Genomic DNA, 15,912 nt, shown 5'->3' with positions numbered 1-15,912 from the left:
ACCTGCGCCTGGCCAACTGGTGAGTGCTGCGCCGGGGGCGCTTTGTTTTTGCCCCGCGTTCGCTCGTGGCGCCTGGGGCTCCCGTGCTCTTCCTCTGTTCTGGGTCAGGCGTTGGTCCGTGCCGGTCCTGCGGCTCTGGGGCGCGCTGCGGCCTTCGGGCCTGGTGTGTAGGACCGAGCGGGGACTCGAGTTGCGGTCCGGCCCGGTAGGTTCTGGGGGTTTGTGCGCTGTGGCCTGGGCGCGGCGCGGCGGGTGCGAGGGTGGTGACGGGCGCCTCGGGGGTTTGTACTGCTGTGAGGCCGGGTGGCCCCGCCTGACCTCGGTGTCCTACTCCCGCGGCCACTTGGTAGATGTGGCGCTGACACAGCGAGCCCTGCTGATCCTCACCTGGCACCACGACTGGGCCGGTCGGCCATCTTGCCAGGGTGTGCTGCCTTCGCCGCGCTGACCTGCCCTAAGGCCTAGGGGAAGGAACATCGACCTGGGCGGCTGCAGTGTGTCGGGGGTGCTTTTTTCCTGGTGTGTGGCCTGACTCTACCTATGGCCTGCTGCTCGTGCTGCTTGGTGGCTGATTCCAACGGTGCCACACTTCTGCAACTGGCCCCCTAACTACTGCACGATATATCATTCCCGAAGAATATATTTTGATATCGCGGCAATCCCCCACTGCTCGCTCATTATTGGCCATTTGCCTGCAGCCATTTCATCTGGTCTTCTCTTGCCTTCCTATTGGAGCTTGGCACGCTGCTCCCTGCTGCCCACTAGTCATTATGGGGAAAAGGGACCCTAACCAGCGGAAGCTCAGCTTTGACAAAGCCTCGATGCTGGCTACAGACGCTTCCACTGGATCCTCCTCAGACGCGACGGCTCCCCCCGCCCAGGATGACACCACCTCCCTGGTCACGGCCATGATGGGTGAGATGAGGGCCGGCTTCAAATCACTGGACAGCAGGTTTGACACTCTGGAGCAAAAGCTGGCTGATATGGGATCTAAAGTGCAGGCCCATGATCGCCGGATGGACGTTGTTGAATCCCGTGTTTCCGATATTGAGGATGCGGACGCCAAGGCATTGAAGCGGCTCGAACGTCTTGAAAGGATCCTGAAGGAAGTGGCCATTAAAAATGAAGATTTAGAGGCGCGCGGACGACGCAATAACATTCGTATTTTAGGTGTGGCGGAGACTACCCAAACTGGTCGGATGGAAGTATTTGTTGAAAACCTCCTCATCGAACTGTTCGGCAGGGAGCCATTTACTCAGGGGTTTGTGGTGGAGCGGGCCCACCGTTCCCTGGGTCCCCGACCGCGGCCGGGTCAACCACCGCGTCCAATAATTGCCAGGATCATGAACTTTCGAGACTGTGACGCTGCCCTTCGAGCTGCCCGTGAGAAGGGGGAGATACGGTGGCAGGGTGGCTCCCTGTCCTTCTATCCGGACTTCACCCTAATGGTACAAGAAGCGTGACGAAAGTTCACTGGTATCAAAGCTACTCTGCGTAATTTAGGTCTTAAGTATGGTATGCTTTACCCCGCGTGCCTCAGGGTTGAAGTAGCTGGTAAAGTTCGCATTTTTGACACCCCCACGGAGGCTCAGGATTTTTGTCACACTTATAAGAATCATAGCTCTCAGGCCAATGTCAATTCCAGAGTGCCTTCCCCGGAGCAAGGAGACTCCCAGCAGTGCGTTGAACTGTTCTCGAGCTCAGGCCACGGCTGACACTTTGACTCCTTCTCATGTTTTTCTCCTCTTGTTGCATTGTCAGCTTTGGGATTGCTTGATTGTCTGCAGGTCTGGTTCATCCATGGTCATTTGTATTGGCTTGCCCGGATGTCGTGGCGTTGCTACCCCCCATGGCGAACGCCTTTGTTCTCTTGGTTTTTGTTGGATTTTTTGATGCGGTGGACTATGTCTGCAATGTAACTTCCCCATGTATATCGCTGCATTTCGCCGCCACATTGTGTTGGGTTTTCCTCTTCGGGGTTTGTAAGAGGTTGGGTGGGAGGGAGGGGGGGATTTTGTTTGGTATTGTTTCCTTCTAATATGTCACATCATCTGCTCTATAACGGTCTACGAGTTGAGCTGCTCATGGTATAGGTCAATTTTACTACCCTTGTTTTAATGGCCAAGTTAGGCTTACAGCTCAACCCTTCTGAGCTTTCAATTATGTCCTGGAATGTTCAGGGTCTGCACAATTCTAAGAAATGCAAGCAAGTCCTTAACTACATAGCTAGGCATAGGATTGATGTTGTCTTTTTGTAGGAGACGCATTTATCACTTGAGGACACTTCACATATTACAATACAAAATTGGGAACCAATGATGGACAATATTTAACGGGGTCCACAGTACATGTCCAGACAACTGATAAGCAAAGGAGTACTGAGTTCCCCAGGGAAAGGTAAGTATGGAGGTGTGAGGAAATGGAGACAGAACAGAGGCAGGGAACAAGTGTTCCCTTGTTGGATCTAGGAGACCTCACACACCCAGGAACCTAGGTGTCAGGCTTCATCATCGGTCTCCTGCTCCTCGTCAGACTGGCGCTGCAATGTCTGACGGGCGCCAAAGGCGCTCTTTGTTGGAGATTTTTTGTTCCAGCCAATGGTTTGAGTGCGTGTGAGGGGTCTGGTGAAGTGTAGTCGTGAAGGTTTTGAGTGAGGTTAAAAAGGGTGAGTCAGTCCACACAGGACTTTTATTCGAGTGGCTGACTCCCTTATTAAAAGGTGTGAGAGGGGAGAAAGGGAACTGCCTAATTTACAGTGTACTAACTCAACCCTCTAGAAAGGTCGACATGTTTCATGCCTATCTGGCAATTCTTCAGGACCTCGAGTGTTTGGTACTACACAGTGAAAAAATTAATAAATAAAAAATATATTTAGAGAGATACAACCTCACTGGGCCGGTCAGGGAGTAAGCCAACTGGTCCTACTCAAGAAGGGAACCTAGAAGAAGCATGTAGAGGAAAGCCAATTTAGCATAAAAAGTGGCAACGTATCCTATAACTAGGTTCCGTCACGTCCTCCATACAGCATACACCTAGCATACATAAAATGCATTCCTTGAATCACACAAAAGTAGACATTTTGATGATAGAACGTCTACTCATAACATTTTGACAGTGTAATACAGGGTTGTGGCAATTTTAAACTGCAATATGTCAGAACAACCAAAATCAAAACAGGACAAGGAGGTTTAAAACAGCACTACATGGTGACTGGTCATGTGCTTACCCTAAGAACAACCCTAATGGGCCCCGCAGACTGTTCCCGTGGGGCTGTCCGGAAAGGTAGGATACCTGTCAGGGAGAAACAAATACAGACACCCAGAGGGGTGGTTCGTGTAAGGTAGAATATTCTGATTACAGCGAGTCCAGGCGGGGATGTGGACACCTGGCCTCGCTAAGAGGAATGGGAGTTAGTGAGTGGGGAGACCAGGGAGAACCATAACAGTCCCCCCTCTCCCTCTGCCCCACGGTACAGCCCTCTCAGTCGTGGATCCTGCGTGGATATCAACAGGACCGCGCGCACACCTTAAACATCGCCTCGGTGCACGGCGGCCGGACGGGTCCGTAAGGGTCACACCCGCCCGTACACCGTCATCAGGGCCAGGACGGAAGGACTATTCACGGCCCCATCGCATCACCAATCCCAGCAGGGCACCCGAGCGTAGTGGGCATACCCAATGGAACCGAGTTTGAAGGGAACCTGTAGAGGAGCCCTCAAGATGAACCCCATCACAACATCGCAGTAAAGGCTACTGGACAGACGGCATTACCGCGGCCAAGCTTACCTGCAGCAGTGGACAGCCTGGGTGGAGAACCTACCCAACACGCGAGGCACCCCAGCCGGTGGCGCGGAACAGCTGGTCCCGTCCCAAAGCGGCCCTCGGGACTAAAAGCTGTTTGGTCCTGACGCCGCAGCGCGGCACCCCGCCCGTGGGCGTGGCCAGCGTAACCCTGGCCGCGCATGCGCTTCAGCATGGATGCATGTAATGTGTCCGAAATGAGTAGGAGCCCTGTGACAGTGGCAGCCATCTTAGTGTGGGGTAAATCAGCAGGGGGAGTTACCCAGTGTTATGCGGTTGGAGGGATTTCACCCTACACCATGTGAGTGGTGTGTCTGCTGCAGTGTACGTCTGCAGGGAAATGAGCCACCTATGTACGGGGGCGTCGTCCCTAGTGGGTCTGGTAACTAAGAGAAGTAAGGGGAAGCTAATGTGCCCGTTAACCAAGACAACCATTGACAGCCCGATCAGCTAAACACTGTTGTTCAACCTGGATAGGTAGGTGCCTAAGCGATTGGATCTAGTGGAAGCTGTCCTGTACGGTGGAGTGCTAGCTAGTGGGCTCGGCCCCTATCATTATTACTGGGACCAAGACTGGCGTGGCCAAGCCACGTAAAGGCGTAATAACGCGGGCAGTGGATAGTCTTCATGAAAATGGGCAAGGGTGAGGAATGGCAGGAGAGTAGTATCGTAATCCGCGTGTGTATCAATAATCCTTCCCCATAGTATCCAATTGTGTACGTATACTACAAAGGCCCACTATGGTGTTGATAAAGTATTGTGTGCAGATATGATGGCAACGTGTGGTGTACCCCAATATGTAGTGGCCTTGTAGTGGGTTCACAGGAGCTCTCAGTGTTGTGGAGGGGAATATGAACCACAAGCCAAAGCTATGACGAGTCACTCTCGTTGAGGATTAGCGTTAGAGATGACGTAACCAATAGTGGAGATGACTCCATACTAAAGGGTCCGGTTATCTCGCTAGTGATGTCCAAGGCACTGAGTCATTCAGGCCCAGGGTGTCTAACCGGAGACGATTTATCCCTCGCTGTTCGATTCTGAACAGAGCTTGGTAAGTGATGGAGGGGTGGGACTCAATAACCAGCCATTTGATGTTATCTGCTTGGTGGCCATGTTGGACATAATGTTCGTACAGTCTGGTGTGGGTCTTGGAACAGCGAATATTGCTTTTGTGTTCCATAATTCTAAGTTTTACTTGTCTCATCGTCATGCCTATGTAGTGTTTATCACAGGGGCATGTCAGTAGATAGATGCATTTTGAGCTGTTGCAGTTTGTATGTTTGTTCAGGTGCCAGGTGAAATTGTCTGAGAGTTTGCTCTCTTTACATTGTATTGTTTGTTGACATATAACACCCCCCCCACAAGGATAATGCCCGACCACCGGTGGAAGCCTCCACAGTGTACTCTGGTTTGTCGTCATTTGTTTTCAGGGGCGAGTGTGGATCAGGGAGTCTTTTAAGTTTGCCGTACGCTTGAAGGCAAACCGCGGGCGCGGTATTTCTAGATCCCCTGAGTTCAATAGATTCCAGTGTTTATTGATTGTTTTCTTCAGACCGGTGGAGTTCTGTGTGTAACAAGTCACGCAGGTGATCACATCGTCTGGCTCTTTTGGGCGTGACACCAGCAGGGCCTCTCTTGGATTATTGAGGGCTCTTTTACGTGAGTTGCTAACCAGTCTAGACGGATAGCCTCTATCTTGTAATTTATGTTGAAGCATCATCGATTCTTTTTTGTAATCAGAGGTTACGGTACAATTCCTTCGAATCCTCAGAAATTGTCAGAAGGGGAGATTCTCCCTTAGAGATCTAGGATGATGGCTCCCAAAGAGCAGTAAGCTATTCCTGTCCGTCTCTTTCCTATACAGGGAGGTGCTCAGTCCCTCCTCATTAAGGTTGATTGTGAGGTCAAGAAACGGTATTTTGACATCTGATATCGTGGCTGTGAACTTAAGAAATAGGTTTTGGTGGTTGATCCACACACAGAAGGCTTCGCAGCTCTCCCGGTTACCATGCCAAAAGACCAGGATATCGTCAATATGCCTGCGCCACATAATGATGTTCTGGTTGTAGGGGTTGTTATCTGAGTAAATGTGGTGGTTTTCAAAGGTGGCCATATAGATGCAGGCTAGGCTAGGAGCAAAAGTCGAACCCATAGACACTTCACATATTGCCAGAAGCTGGGGACCACACCGCTACTTTTCCCACTACAGCAGATATTCCAGGGGGGTCGCTATTTGTATCCATAAGCGTGTACCATTTGCCCTAACTCACACTATTATTGACAAGGATGGCAGATATGTCATAGTAACGGGGGCCCTTTTGGGTCACAAGATCACACTTGTTGGAGTCTATGGCCCTAACACCGACACCCCTGCTTATTTCCATGAGTTACAGGTGCATTTATTTAATTTAGAACCAGGCTTATTAATCGTTGGAGGCGACTTCAATCTGCTGCTTAATCCAACCAGGGATAGTACATCTACTGCCCCAGACACTAAGGCCTGCTCACGTCCAGTTCTCCTTGATATTTGCTCCCACTTTCCTTTAAATCGATATTGAAGCGGCCATGCATGTATCATCACCGGCCTACTCACACTACTCCGGGTTCCACGATACCTGGACCAGGATCGATTATTGGCTAATCTCCCCGGAGGTGGTGGGATGGGTGGATGACCTCCTTACGCTACCACGCACCCTGTCCGATCACTCTCCTATAGTCTTGAGATTGAAGATTCTTAGGGCGGGTGGCTATGAGAGGCACTGGCGCTTTCCCGGGAAGGCTTTAACGGACCCGGTTTTCACGGAGGAGGTTAGGAGGGCCATTGAGGAGTATTTTGAGCTCAATACGGGCACGGTGGACACCTGGGCGGTCCTGTGGGAGGGATTTAAGGCCACCATCAGGGGTGTTTGCATTGCTAAGCACATTGGTGTGCTGCAAGATGTCCGCACTACACTGTCCCGAATAGAGCGTGACATCGCTGCGCTAGATGCGGAACAGCTCCAATCCCACTCTGCTGAGAGAGAGGTCAAGCGTTTACAGTTGATGGTAGAATTTCAAGATGAGGCCGATAGGGAGCTCACATTTTTGACTAAAGGACACATGGCACGGCAGTATGGTGAAGGCGACAGACCGGGCAAGTTGTTGGCACAACTGCTCCGTCCCGCTAACACTGCGTCCTACATTATGGAAATAAAAAGCCCCACGGGAAACACACTACGCACCACACCTGAGGTCTGTCAGGCCTTTTTGTCCTATTATAAATCCTTGTATGCGTCCACGTTATTGGATGACTGCACGGAACGAGGTAACTACCTCAACAAGATTGCGATGGTGTACTTGGAGAATTACATGAAGGACTTCCTGGCTGCGCCTATCACACAAGACAGTATCGTCGAAGCTATCGACTCCATGAGAGGGTCCTCTGCACCTGGCTTAGACGGCTTCTCGGCCGACTTTTACAAGACCTACAAGGATTTATTGGTCCCCCGCTTGGTGGAGGTGTACGCTGAAGCTCTCGAAACAGGCTGTCTGCCCCCCACCTTTAGGGAGGCGGTCATAGTACTGCTCCCTAAACCGGGCAAAGACCCCACCTTGTGTAGTTCATATAGACCCCTTTCCTTATTAAACCTGGATTACAAGATCCTAGCTAAAGTCATTGCCATCCGACTTTCGTTGCTGATGAAGTCAATTATATCCCCGGCCCAATCCGGCTTTGTGCCACACCGATCTACCTCACTCAATCTCCGTACCCTCTTCTCCGTGCTGCACCGTAAAGATCCTGCCACTCCTGCAGCTGCAGTTCTTCTCGATGCCGAGAAGGCATTTGATTAATTAGAATGGCCCTTTTTTCTGTCTATTATACGGCGTATGGGAATGCCTGAATGCTTTGTTGCTGCGGTCGCACTGTTTTATACTCTTCCCACGGCCAGAATGCGTCTCAATGGCACCATCACTGAGCAGTTCCCCCTGACGCGTGGCACGCGACAGGGATGTCCCTTGTCACCGCTATTGTACATTTTAGCGATGGGCCTGTTGGTCCGTCATTTTCAAGAGAACCATTTACACCGCGGGCTCCAGTTTCGCACGGGCCCGCTATTAATTTCGTTATATGCGGATGATACCCTCCTATATGTCAGGCATCCCCGGACCAACCTTGAGCCTTTGATCTTAGAAATAATTCGTTTTGGCAAGTTCTCGGGACTGCGTATAAATTGGCATAAGTCTGTCATATTTCCACTAACTTTAAGTACGGTGGAGTGGCCCTGCCTCTTCCTCCTTACATGGAACCGTGACTCTGTGAAATACTTGGGAGTTCACGTGCATTTAGATACTGACTCCATCATCAGATTGAACTATGGCACGGCGATGATTGCCCTGGAGGGCCAGATTGAGAGGTGGAATCGTCTCCCACTGTCCATGGCTGGGCGTATAGCCATAATTAAAATGATAGTGCTGCCACGGTTCTTATATCTTTTCTATAATATCCCTGTGCCCCTTACCAAAGTCTTTTTTGTTCAATTACGATCCTTATTGCTAAAGCTAGTATGGGGTGATAAGAACCCACGCGTATCTTGGCGGGTTTTGACGCTCCCATATGAGCGTGGTGGGCTCGGAGTCCCTGATTTTTATCTTTATATTTTGATTGCACAATGCTCCTATGCATACCCGATGCTCGAATTGCTTATTTGAAACCTGAGGCGGACCTGGTCGTGCCTGGGCTGTTATCCACTACTCTCCCGTCGGGCTTCCCCAGAGACATTCAAACGGTTTCGTCGACCTGCTGGGCGTGGGGGAGACTGCGTAGACTCATTGGCCTAGACCAACTATACTCTCCGGCCCTGCCATTGCCCAATCCCACATGGCTACCAATTACCGGGGAGACTGTTGTGAGACACACCTTGACTAAATTTCACATTTTTACTATTGGTGACCTGTTCCCTGATGGCCACGCCTTCTCACTCTCTGAGGATCATCGCTTCACAGAGAGATTGTTTATGGACTCCTTTGTGCTGACCAGATTGCGCTCTTTGCTGTGCGCCTCATTCCCAACGTTCCTCCTTGCCCCCGAGGAGATGTCCCCCCTCACCTTTCTCATTCAACATCCTTTGGGTACTCACTTGGTTTCCAAGTTATACCGTATGTGCGGTGAGTTGCTCCCCTACCTTGACTCAAGAGTGCGATCCGTGTGGGAGTCCGATCTGGGCTACCCTATTTCGGATGAGCTGTGGAAATGGTGCTGTAGGGCAACCAAAGACATCTCCCTAAATAGTAGAAACAAGCTTTTGCATTTTAAATTTTTGTGTAGACTATATCATACACCAGCTTGTTGCACAGGATAGACCAAGCGCGCTCCCACGCCTGCCCCAAATGCAGTGGCCCTTTTGCAGACTTTGCGCACCTTTCGTGGTCTTGCCCTCTGATACATGATTATTGGTCCCAAGTTCACCGCACGCTCAGTGATATGCTACTTCTAAATTTGGTTCTCACCCCTGAGATTGCCCTTTTAAGCTATGTTGCCGAATTCCCACGAGCTGTGCGCAAACTGGCGGCGCTGGGTTTTTTATTGTCTAAGCGCGTGGTGGCACTTCGGTGGTGCGATCGCCGTCCTCCGACACATGGCATTTGGCTCTTGGCTCCGGAGTTTGGCCTTCTGCAACACTAACAGTGAGGAGTTTTCCACCATGGTTCCCTCCAGTTCTAGACCTGTTGATATATGGGGCCCATACCGCACATACATCGCCAGGCCATGACCGCGCGCCAGACAAGCCTAACTCATCACATTGTTCCTGAGGGGATTGGTTGAAGGATTGTGTAATGTTCAAAATTCTGCTACATGATCTGTATATGCCATGGTCAGATGTTATTTGCTTAATAGATGGGTGAGTCGTGATGTGGAGATACCACGTTAGCGCTGCTATGCTAATTCGTGTCCTTCTGCTGCTTGCTACAAGGTTTATGTCCCCTATTATACCTTCACCTTGGCCAATGATTGTTATATGAGTATGCTCTGGTTTTTGTACTATATGCACATGTGGGAAAAAGTGACACAGTATGATACATCTGACTGTTTCAACCCAGTATTATTATTATTTTTTTATTTTCTTTGGAAAATGATAAATAAAGATTTAAAATATAGAATAAACTTGCTGAGCATACTCTTTTGTTCTGTTCAGAAAATGTTCAAAATCACCCTGCCACTTGGTACATATACCCCAGGTGTCTGCATTCCTCAAGTGCTCCAACCTACTGAGTTTTTTTCTGTCCACAGGCACTACTTTTGGCACTGCTGCTGTAGAACTATGCAGCACAAGCCTTCTGAACCTCATGTTCTGAAAATTACTAAAGACTCACATTCCCCTTTCTGTGCCCCCTTTAACATATTCCCACCTATCTGCCTTCGTTTTATGTTTAATTATTTTTTACCAATGCACATCACCCTCAGAGAGGTAATATTAATAGTTGCTATAGTTTAATGTTAAATAAAGTGTAAAATAATGAATGTCCCATGCTATTGATCTTGGCAATGCAGAAGGACATTTAAATGACATCATGATAGATTAAAATGTCCTTTTTAAAGGCTTATCTCCAGAGTGGAAGTAAAAACAGAACGTCCTAGCTTTTAGTAACTGGAGATTCAGGGAAATCTGTCACTCTGCAGTGCACACCACTCTGAGACTTTTAGACTATGGTTCATCCAAGGGTGAACTGGCTGAAGGAAGGAGTGTCTTGGAAATGTTCAGATGGAATTACTCACAAGCTGTAACAGTGTTTTCTATACAGGTTCTAAATTAAAGTTTCCTTACATTATTTTTTCTAATTGAGCATTTACTTATGTTTATCTAACACACATCATAGTAATTGCAATGTTCAGTGAATAAGTTAGTTTTTAACAAAAGGTTTTAAACAAAAGTCTTGATTGTGACTGACTTTACAGAAGCACAGCAGGAGAGCTTTTGGAAACAACCTACCCCTCACAAAGTCTCAGCCAGGTTTTGAAGAGTTCTCCATACTGATCTGACATTGTGAATTAGGCCTTGAAGGAGATTAGTGAACCCCTATTTGTATTCTCCACTGTATAGAATCTAAGCTACACGTCAAAATCCAATTGACATGGGAATGTCAACCCTCCTGGATTCATTAAAAATGACTTTGGTTTCAGCTCTCCTAGCATATGTTTGGAAGCCCCCTTCCAGAGGCCTGTCACATCACAAATCAACACTTATATTATACATTGCTTTAGGTGGGGTATTTCACAAAGGCCTGAAAAAAAAGCGTTGCCATAGCCAATAGATTTGACTTTTGGATAGTGCACTCACGCATGAAGACACCATCCATTCACACATAGACATAGATTATCACTAATATCTGGTAGAAGGTGGTTTCTTAGTAGGTGTAAGTAGGTACCTACCACTAGTAATAAGGCCACTATCACAATATAAGGCCCACTCAAGGTCTCAATAAAGTATTCCCTTGCTCATCCCTTGGTAGTGGGCTAGGGAGCAGGCATGCTTAACTTAGGAGACGTGTGTAAAGCATTTAAAAAGACCAATAAATTCAATAAGTAAGACATCACAGAATAAAAATCCAACACCAATTTATAAAAATAAGAAATATTTTTATGAATATAATAACATCAAAATGACAAAGATATAATGTAGGGAACCGGAGATGATTTTTTTGAAAGAATAAACACTTTCTAGTGCCTATAAGCCAAAAGCTCCATTTTATGAAATCTGAGCACCCTTGACCGGGACAAAGTAAAAGTTTCAGGCTGACCGTGATGGAGTGCGCGTTGGATACAATGAGCGGTAAGGCCAGGTCAAGTTTTTACCTTCTGACGTAGTCACTTTTTTCGAGGTGTTTCTTTTCACGTCAAGAGAGCCTCTTCTGTAGGATGGGTTCGGGTTCGACAACGACAGCTTGCTTCAGTGGCATGCCTCAGTCTCGTCTACGATGAAGAGCTTCAGGTGGGGCAAACCTGAATTTCAGGCTGGGTCGCAGTTCGAAATTGCCAGCTTGTCTCTCGATGACGGGTCGGTTAACTTATGGAGCTTTTTACAAAAAAATCTACAAATGATCTCAAACTTCTGTATCTTCTTCCAGAAGGTCCTTTTGGAGTTCCATAGTGACCACAACACCATTCCAAGGTTCCAGATTCTCTGAGTTGCTCTTTGGGACGTTGGGGCTACAGTTCCCACAATGCACCTTGCCAAATTCTTAAACGTCCAGTTGAAGGTGGTCAGCTGGGTTGTTCTTGATGGTGATGATGCAGGTGGAGCTCCTCTACCATGTTGTTTTCAGGGAGTCCACTCCAACTTTCACAAAAAGGCAAAATCATTTTTGGGTTAAGGACCAAAGTGTGCAGCAGGTGCAATCCTTGTAGGTGCGGTCCTCTCTTGCACAGTCCATGGGTCCAGCAGGACAGACCTTTTTCTTGTCGTTTTAAGGCAGAGACTGGAGTTGCTGGGCAGCTCTCCCCTATTTGGGATGACAAGGAGGGGGGAACCCCTGACCAATGGGTACAAGGTACCATCCTCAGGTGTGACTTCCTTCAAAGTGTGCCATTTTCTTGTCCCAGAAAGCACTCTTCGTTAATGTCTAAACTGGAGACAATCTCTCCTGGAGCTCAGGGTCGGGCTAACCCAGCCAATTACTGGGGCTCGCACCTGGCTGGGGGTGCACATAACGGGGTGAGTCTGGGTCCTGTCCTAAACGGTCATCCCCTCTTTGAAGATCAGTTTAGCAACCCAGCCCCCTTCCTGTCCTGGGCTTGGCAGCAGCGGTTCTCCTCCCACAAAATGTCTGCTCTGTCTCAAGGCAGGCCACTTCACACCTCATCAGAGCAGTTTGGCTCTGCCTGTCAAAGGCCAGTTAATCAGGAGAGGCATGTAGAAGGATGGATTTTGGCACAAAAGAAAATCATATTCTGTAACTTTTTTTCTGTCATAGTTGTATTAAATCTAACCTTGACAAGTAGCTGGATGTATTCTATTATTTAAACAATTTGAAGTATCTTTTCAGCTCACTCCTGTCAATAGTTAGACTTTGTTAATAATTAATAAAGCCTTCCCATGTTAGCCTATGGAGCTATTGCACTATAATGTGGAAAAACGGAATTGTCCGTTTTTCCCTCACCAGGGCATATAAAACTCCTTTTAGAACGTCCCTGCATATAGTTACAAGGTACCCTACCCCGGGGGCACCTAGGGGGGAATTTCGGGGTGACATACGTAACAATAAGGTACTTTAAGACGTTGGAATTACTTTTAATTCCAAAATCAAATTTTCATATAATTTTGTTTTAAAAGAAGCCTGAAAAGCGGATTGCTTTTAAAATGACAGCAGGCAACAAATCAGTGCACACTTAAGTGTAGTAAATCTACTGGGCCTTTAACCATACATGCCCTACTATATACTAGGGACTTACAGGTAGGTTGCCAGTACCAATTGTAATCATACCTAATTACCATGTGTCTTTTACACAGAGCACAGGCCCTGGGTCTGGTTAGCTGAGCCCAGGGCACAATCAGTCAGAAAAACTGTATCTAGTAGTCAAAATAGGGGCATAAATTGGAGGGACACTGCAAAAACTCCAGGTTTTTCACAGTCTCTATAGCACTATTCTACCTCTCGTTGAGGCTCCAAAGCACTTTACTGAATGGTCCATTGATGGGACTCAGTTGATAGACGGTATCACTTTTGGTAACAGATCCACAGTTTCGATTGTAAGAAGGTTGTGCAATCCCATGAATCGCCTGGTGTACAATGCAATACAAATATGCAGAATAAAGCAAATTTCCTTCAGACATAGATCAGCAGGCAACGAGACACCAATATACGCCAACTAACATGCAGGGACCCACACAAACAAATTGACAGATGTGTTATGTTGGTGCATATATGACACTCTATGCTGCTCTAAGGCCCTCTCATAGTGCTAAAGAGAGGAAACAGAAGAGACATAAGGGTGTAATCCTGCATGTGGTGATGCATAACATAACCCCCAAAGCAAAACATTACCTGGTCCTGCGTGCTCTCATCAATCTGACTGCATTCCCACTCATGGTCAACGTCTGGACCCCTCAAGAACTCTAACGCAGCCAATGCTTCAGAGTATTTATTCTGTTTCAGTAGAAACCGAGGTGTTTCAGGCATAAAGCACATGAAGACCAACATGAAAAATGGAGGTGCACAGCACAGGACAGCTAGCCAACGCCATCCAAGTCCCATTCCTAAACAAAAGTGAGAAACAATGAGACACAGATACAACTCTTTGGAAATTAACTGTCTGGCTAAATTAGATTAGGCGCCCCTATGCTCAGACTTCGGCTCTGTAGAGCAAGTGAGCAAGGAATCTTGTACAACTCCATACTGCACACTAAGTTGTCTTGAATTGCTTTTAGGCTGAATATAATTGTGTAATATAGATAAGCAAACTAAGCACAGATCAGTATTGTGCTTTAGTTTTGCAGGACACAAATCTTTGTTAAATGGAGAGGTCATGATTAAAGCTCTACCCTCCCGCCGAGACAGATTCAATGTAGACACTTGTCCACGCCTCCCTAAGAAGCATTCCAATTTATCAGTGCATGATAGGTGTGAAATAACATCTACTAATGTTCAATTGAAATCATCTCAAGCTACTAATATTAATAGGGTTTTAATTGTGACCACATTAAATAAGATTGCATTTATGGCCAATCCATGCAAGATTATCATCAGTGATCACTTCAGGGCATCAGGCAGGGATGCCAACAGTAATGTAAAATAGTTTTATGAATTTAGAATACCTCTTAACAGGTAATACATAACATCTAGATCTGCAATGTACAAAGGTGATCATAAGTCTCGCCAGAGCCACAAGATTTTATCCGACAGAACATAATGTGTATTACTAAAGCGCATGTTGACCCTGAAGGGTATCGTGGACCTGAAATGACATAGTTTTATTGTTATCCAGCACACTGGCTGGAACAGTTACATTGGAAATTCAACCGTATTTCTTCAAACATCAACTTATGAGTTCTGAAAATATAGACCATTTCAACTCAAATACATGCTTTTCAGTTTTGGTATATATATATATTATTTCAACTAGGCAAAAGCTAATTTATTAGGCTGGAATGCCCATAGGACAGCTACTTACAAATAGCTGGAGAGCTGCCAGTAACTAAGGAGCTACTCTTTGGAGTAACATCAGTTTAAAACAGGAAGCTTGGGTGAATATTCTTAGTTGACAACATGCAGAACAGTGTGTTTTAGTTTTCATGTGTGAAGAAGGCAGAGAATCCCTTCATGCATGACAATTTGAATTATGCAGCTGAGAGAGCACAAATCTGAAAAATGTATAAGTGTACCATATTTACAAGCACGTAGTTAGTTTAAATATACTTGGCACAAGAGTGTCATATATACAGTAGTGAAATGTATAGAGTGTTCGAGTAGGGCAACAATAATCATAGCAATATGAAGACCAATGTAGAAATGCTGTAATGAATATGAAACCCTCACGTTCTCATGTTAAAGTGATCATGTAAGAGGAAAATAGAGTCTTGCAAACCAGTTGAAATGTGTAGGCCTTATGGCAATTCACAGTAAATCTAAACGTGCTGCTAAAATAATGTGAGCTGGCGTTGACATAGTTCATTTAAAGGTATTATTGAAGTTAGTACTGAAATATATGTTTTATAGATGTGAGGCATTATAGAAACGTGTGTTAGTTAAGAATACTGTTTAAATCAAGTTAAATGTTTTCAGAGTGCAGGGACCCGCTTCATGTAAATCAAGTAGGCCCGAACAGATAATGTCGTTCCTTTGATCTGCAATGTGCTCGTTAGAGAAGAAGTCGAGAGGCGCCAAGTACTGTGCTTTCCATATGTTTTACGACCTATAGATATGGTGGAGCCTGGAATTTGAGGCCCACTGTAGGACGGCCTGTATGCAGGTGCGAGGGGTCTTAATCAGTTGAAATGAATGGGGCTTTGTTCAGTGGCGCTTGGCGCAGGCCTGTAGGAGGCTTCAGGAATTTCAGGGGGTACCGGCGCTGGAGAAGAAGCCTGGGAACCAAGGTCAACTTTAACGAGGGTCTTGAAGAGTACCATCATGGAGTCTA

The 15,912-nt window shown here is 46.9% G+C and overlaps 1 protein-coding gene across 1 annotated transcript in view; it reads right to left on the bottom strand.

The window, feature by feature from the left end:
- Positions 1 to 15,912, bottom strand: part of SLC2A8 (solute carrier family 2 member 8) — a 123,109-nt gene that overhangs the window by 38,971 nt on the left and 68,226 nt on the right. Inside the window, exon 5 of the mRNA XM_078641845.1 lies at positions 13,821 to 14,032. Within this exon, the coding sequence (XP_078497971.1) occupies positions 13,821 to 14,032 (212 nt within the window). The remainder of the gene's footprint in view (positions 1 to 13,820; positions 14,033 to 15,912) is intronic.

The sequence above is a fragment of the Lissotriton helveticus genome, chromosome 5_1 (assembly GCF_964261635.1).
Source record: "Lissotriton helveticus chromosome 5_1, aLisHel1.1, whole genome shotgun sequence".
Classification (NCBI taxonomy): Eukaryota; Metazoa; Chordata; class Amphibia; order Caudata; family Salamandridae; genus Lissotriton; species Lissotriton helveticus.
This window is presented reverse-complemented; position numbering and strand designations above follow the sequence as displayed.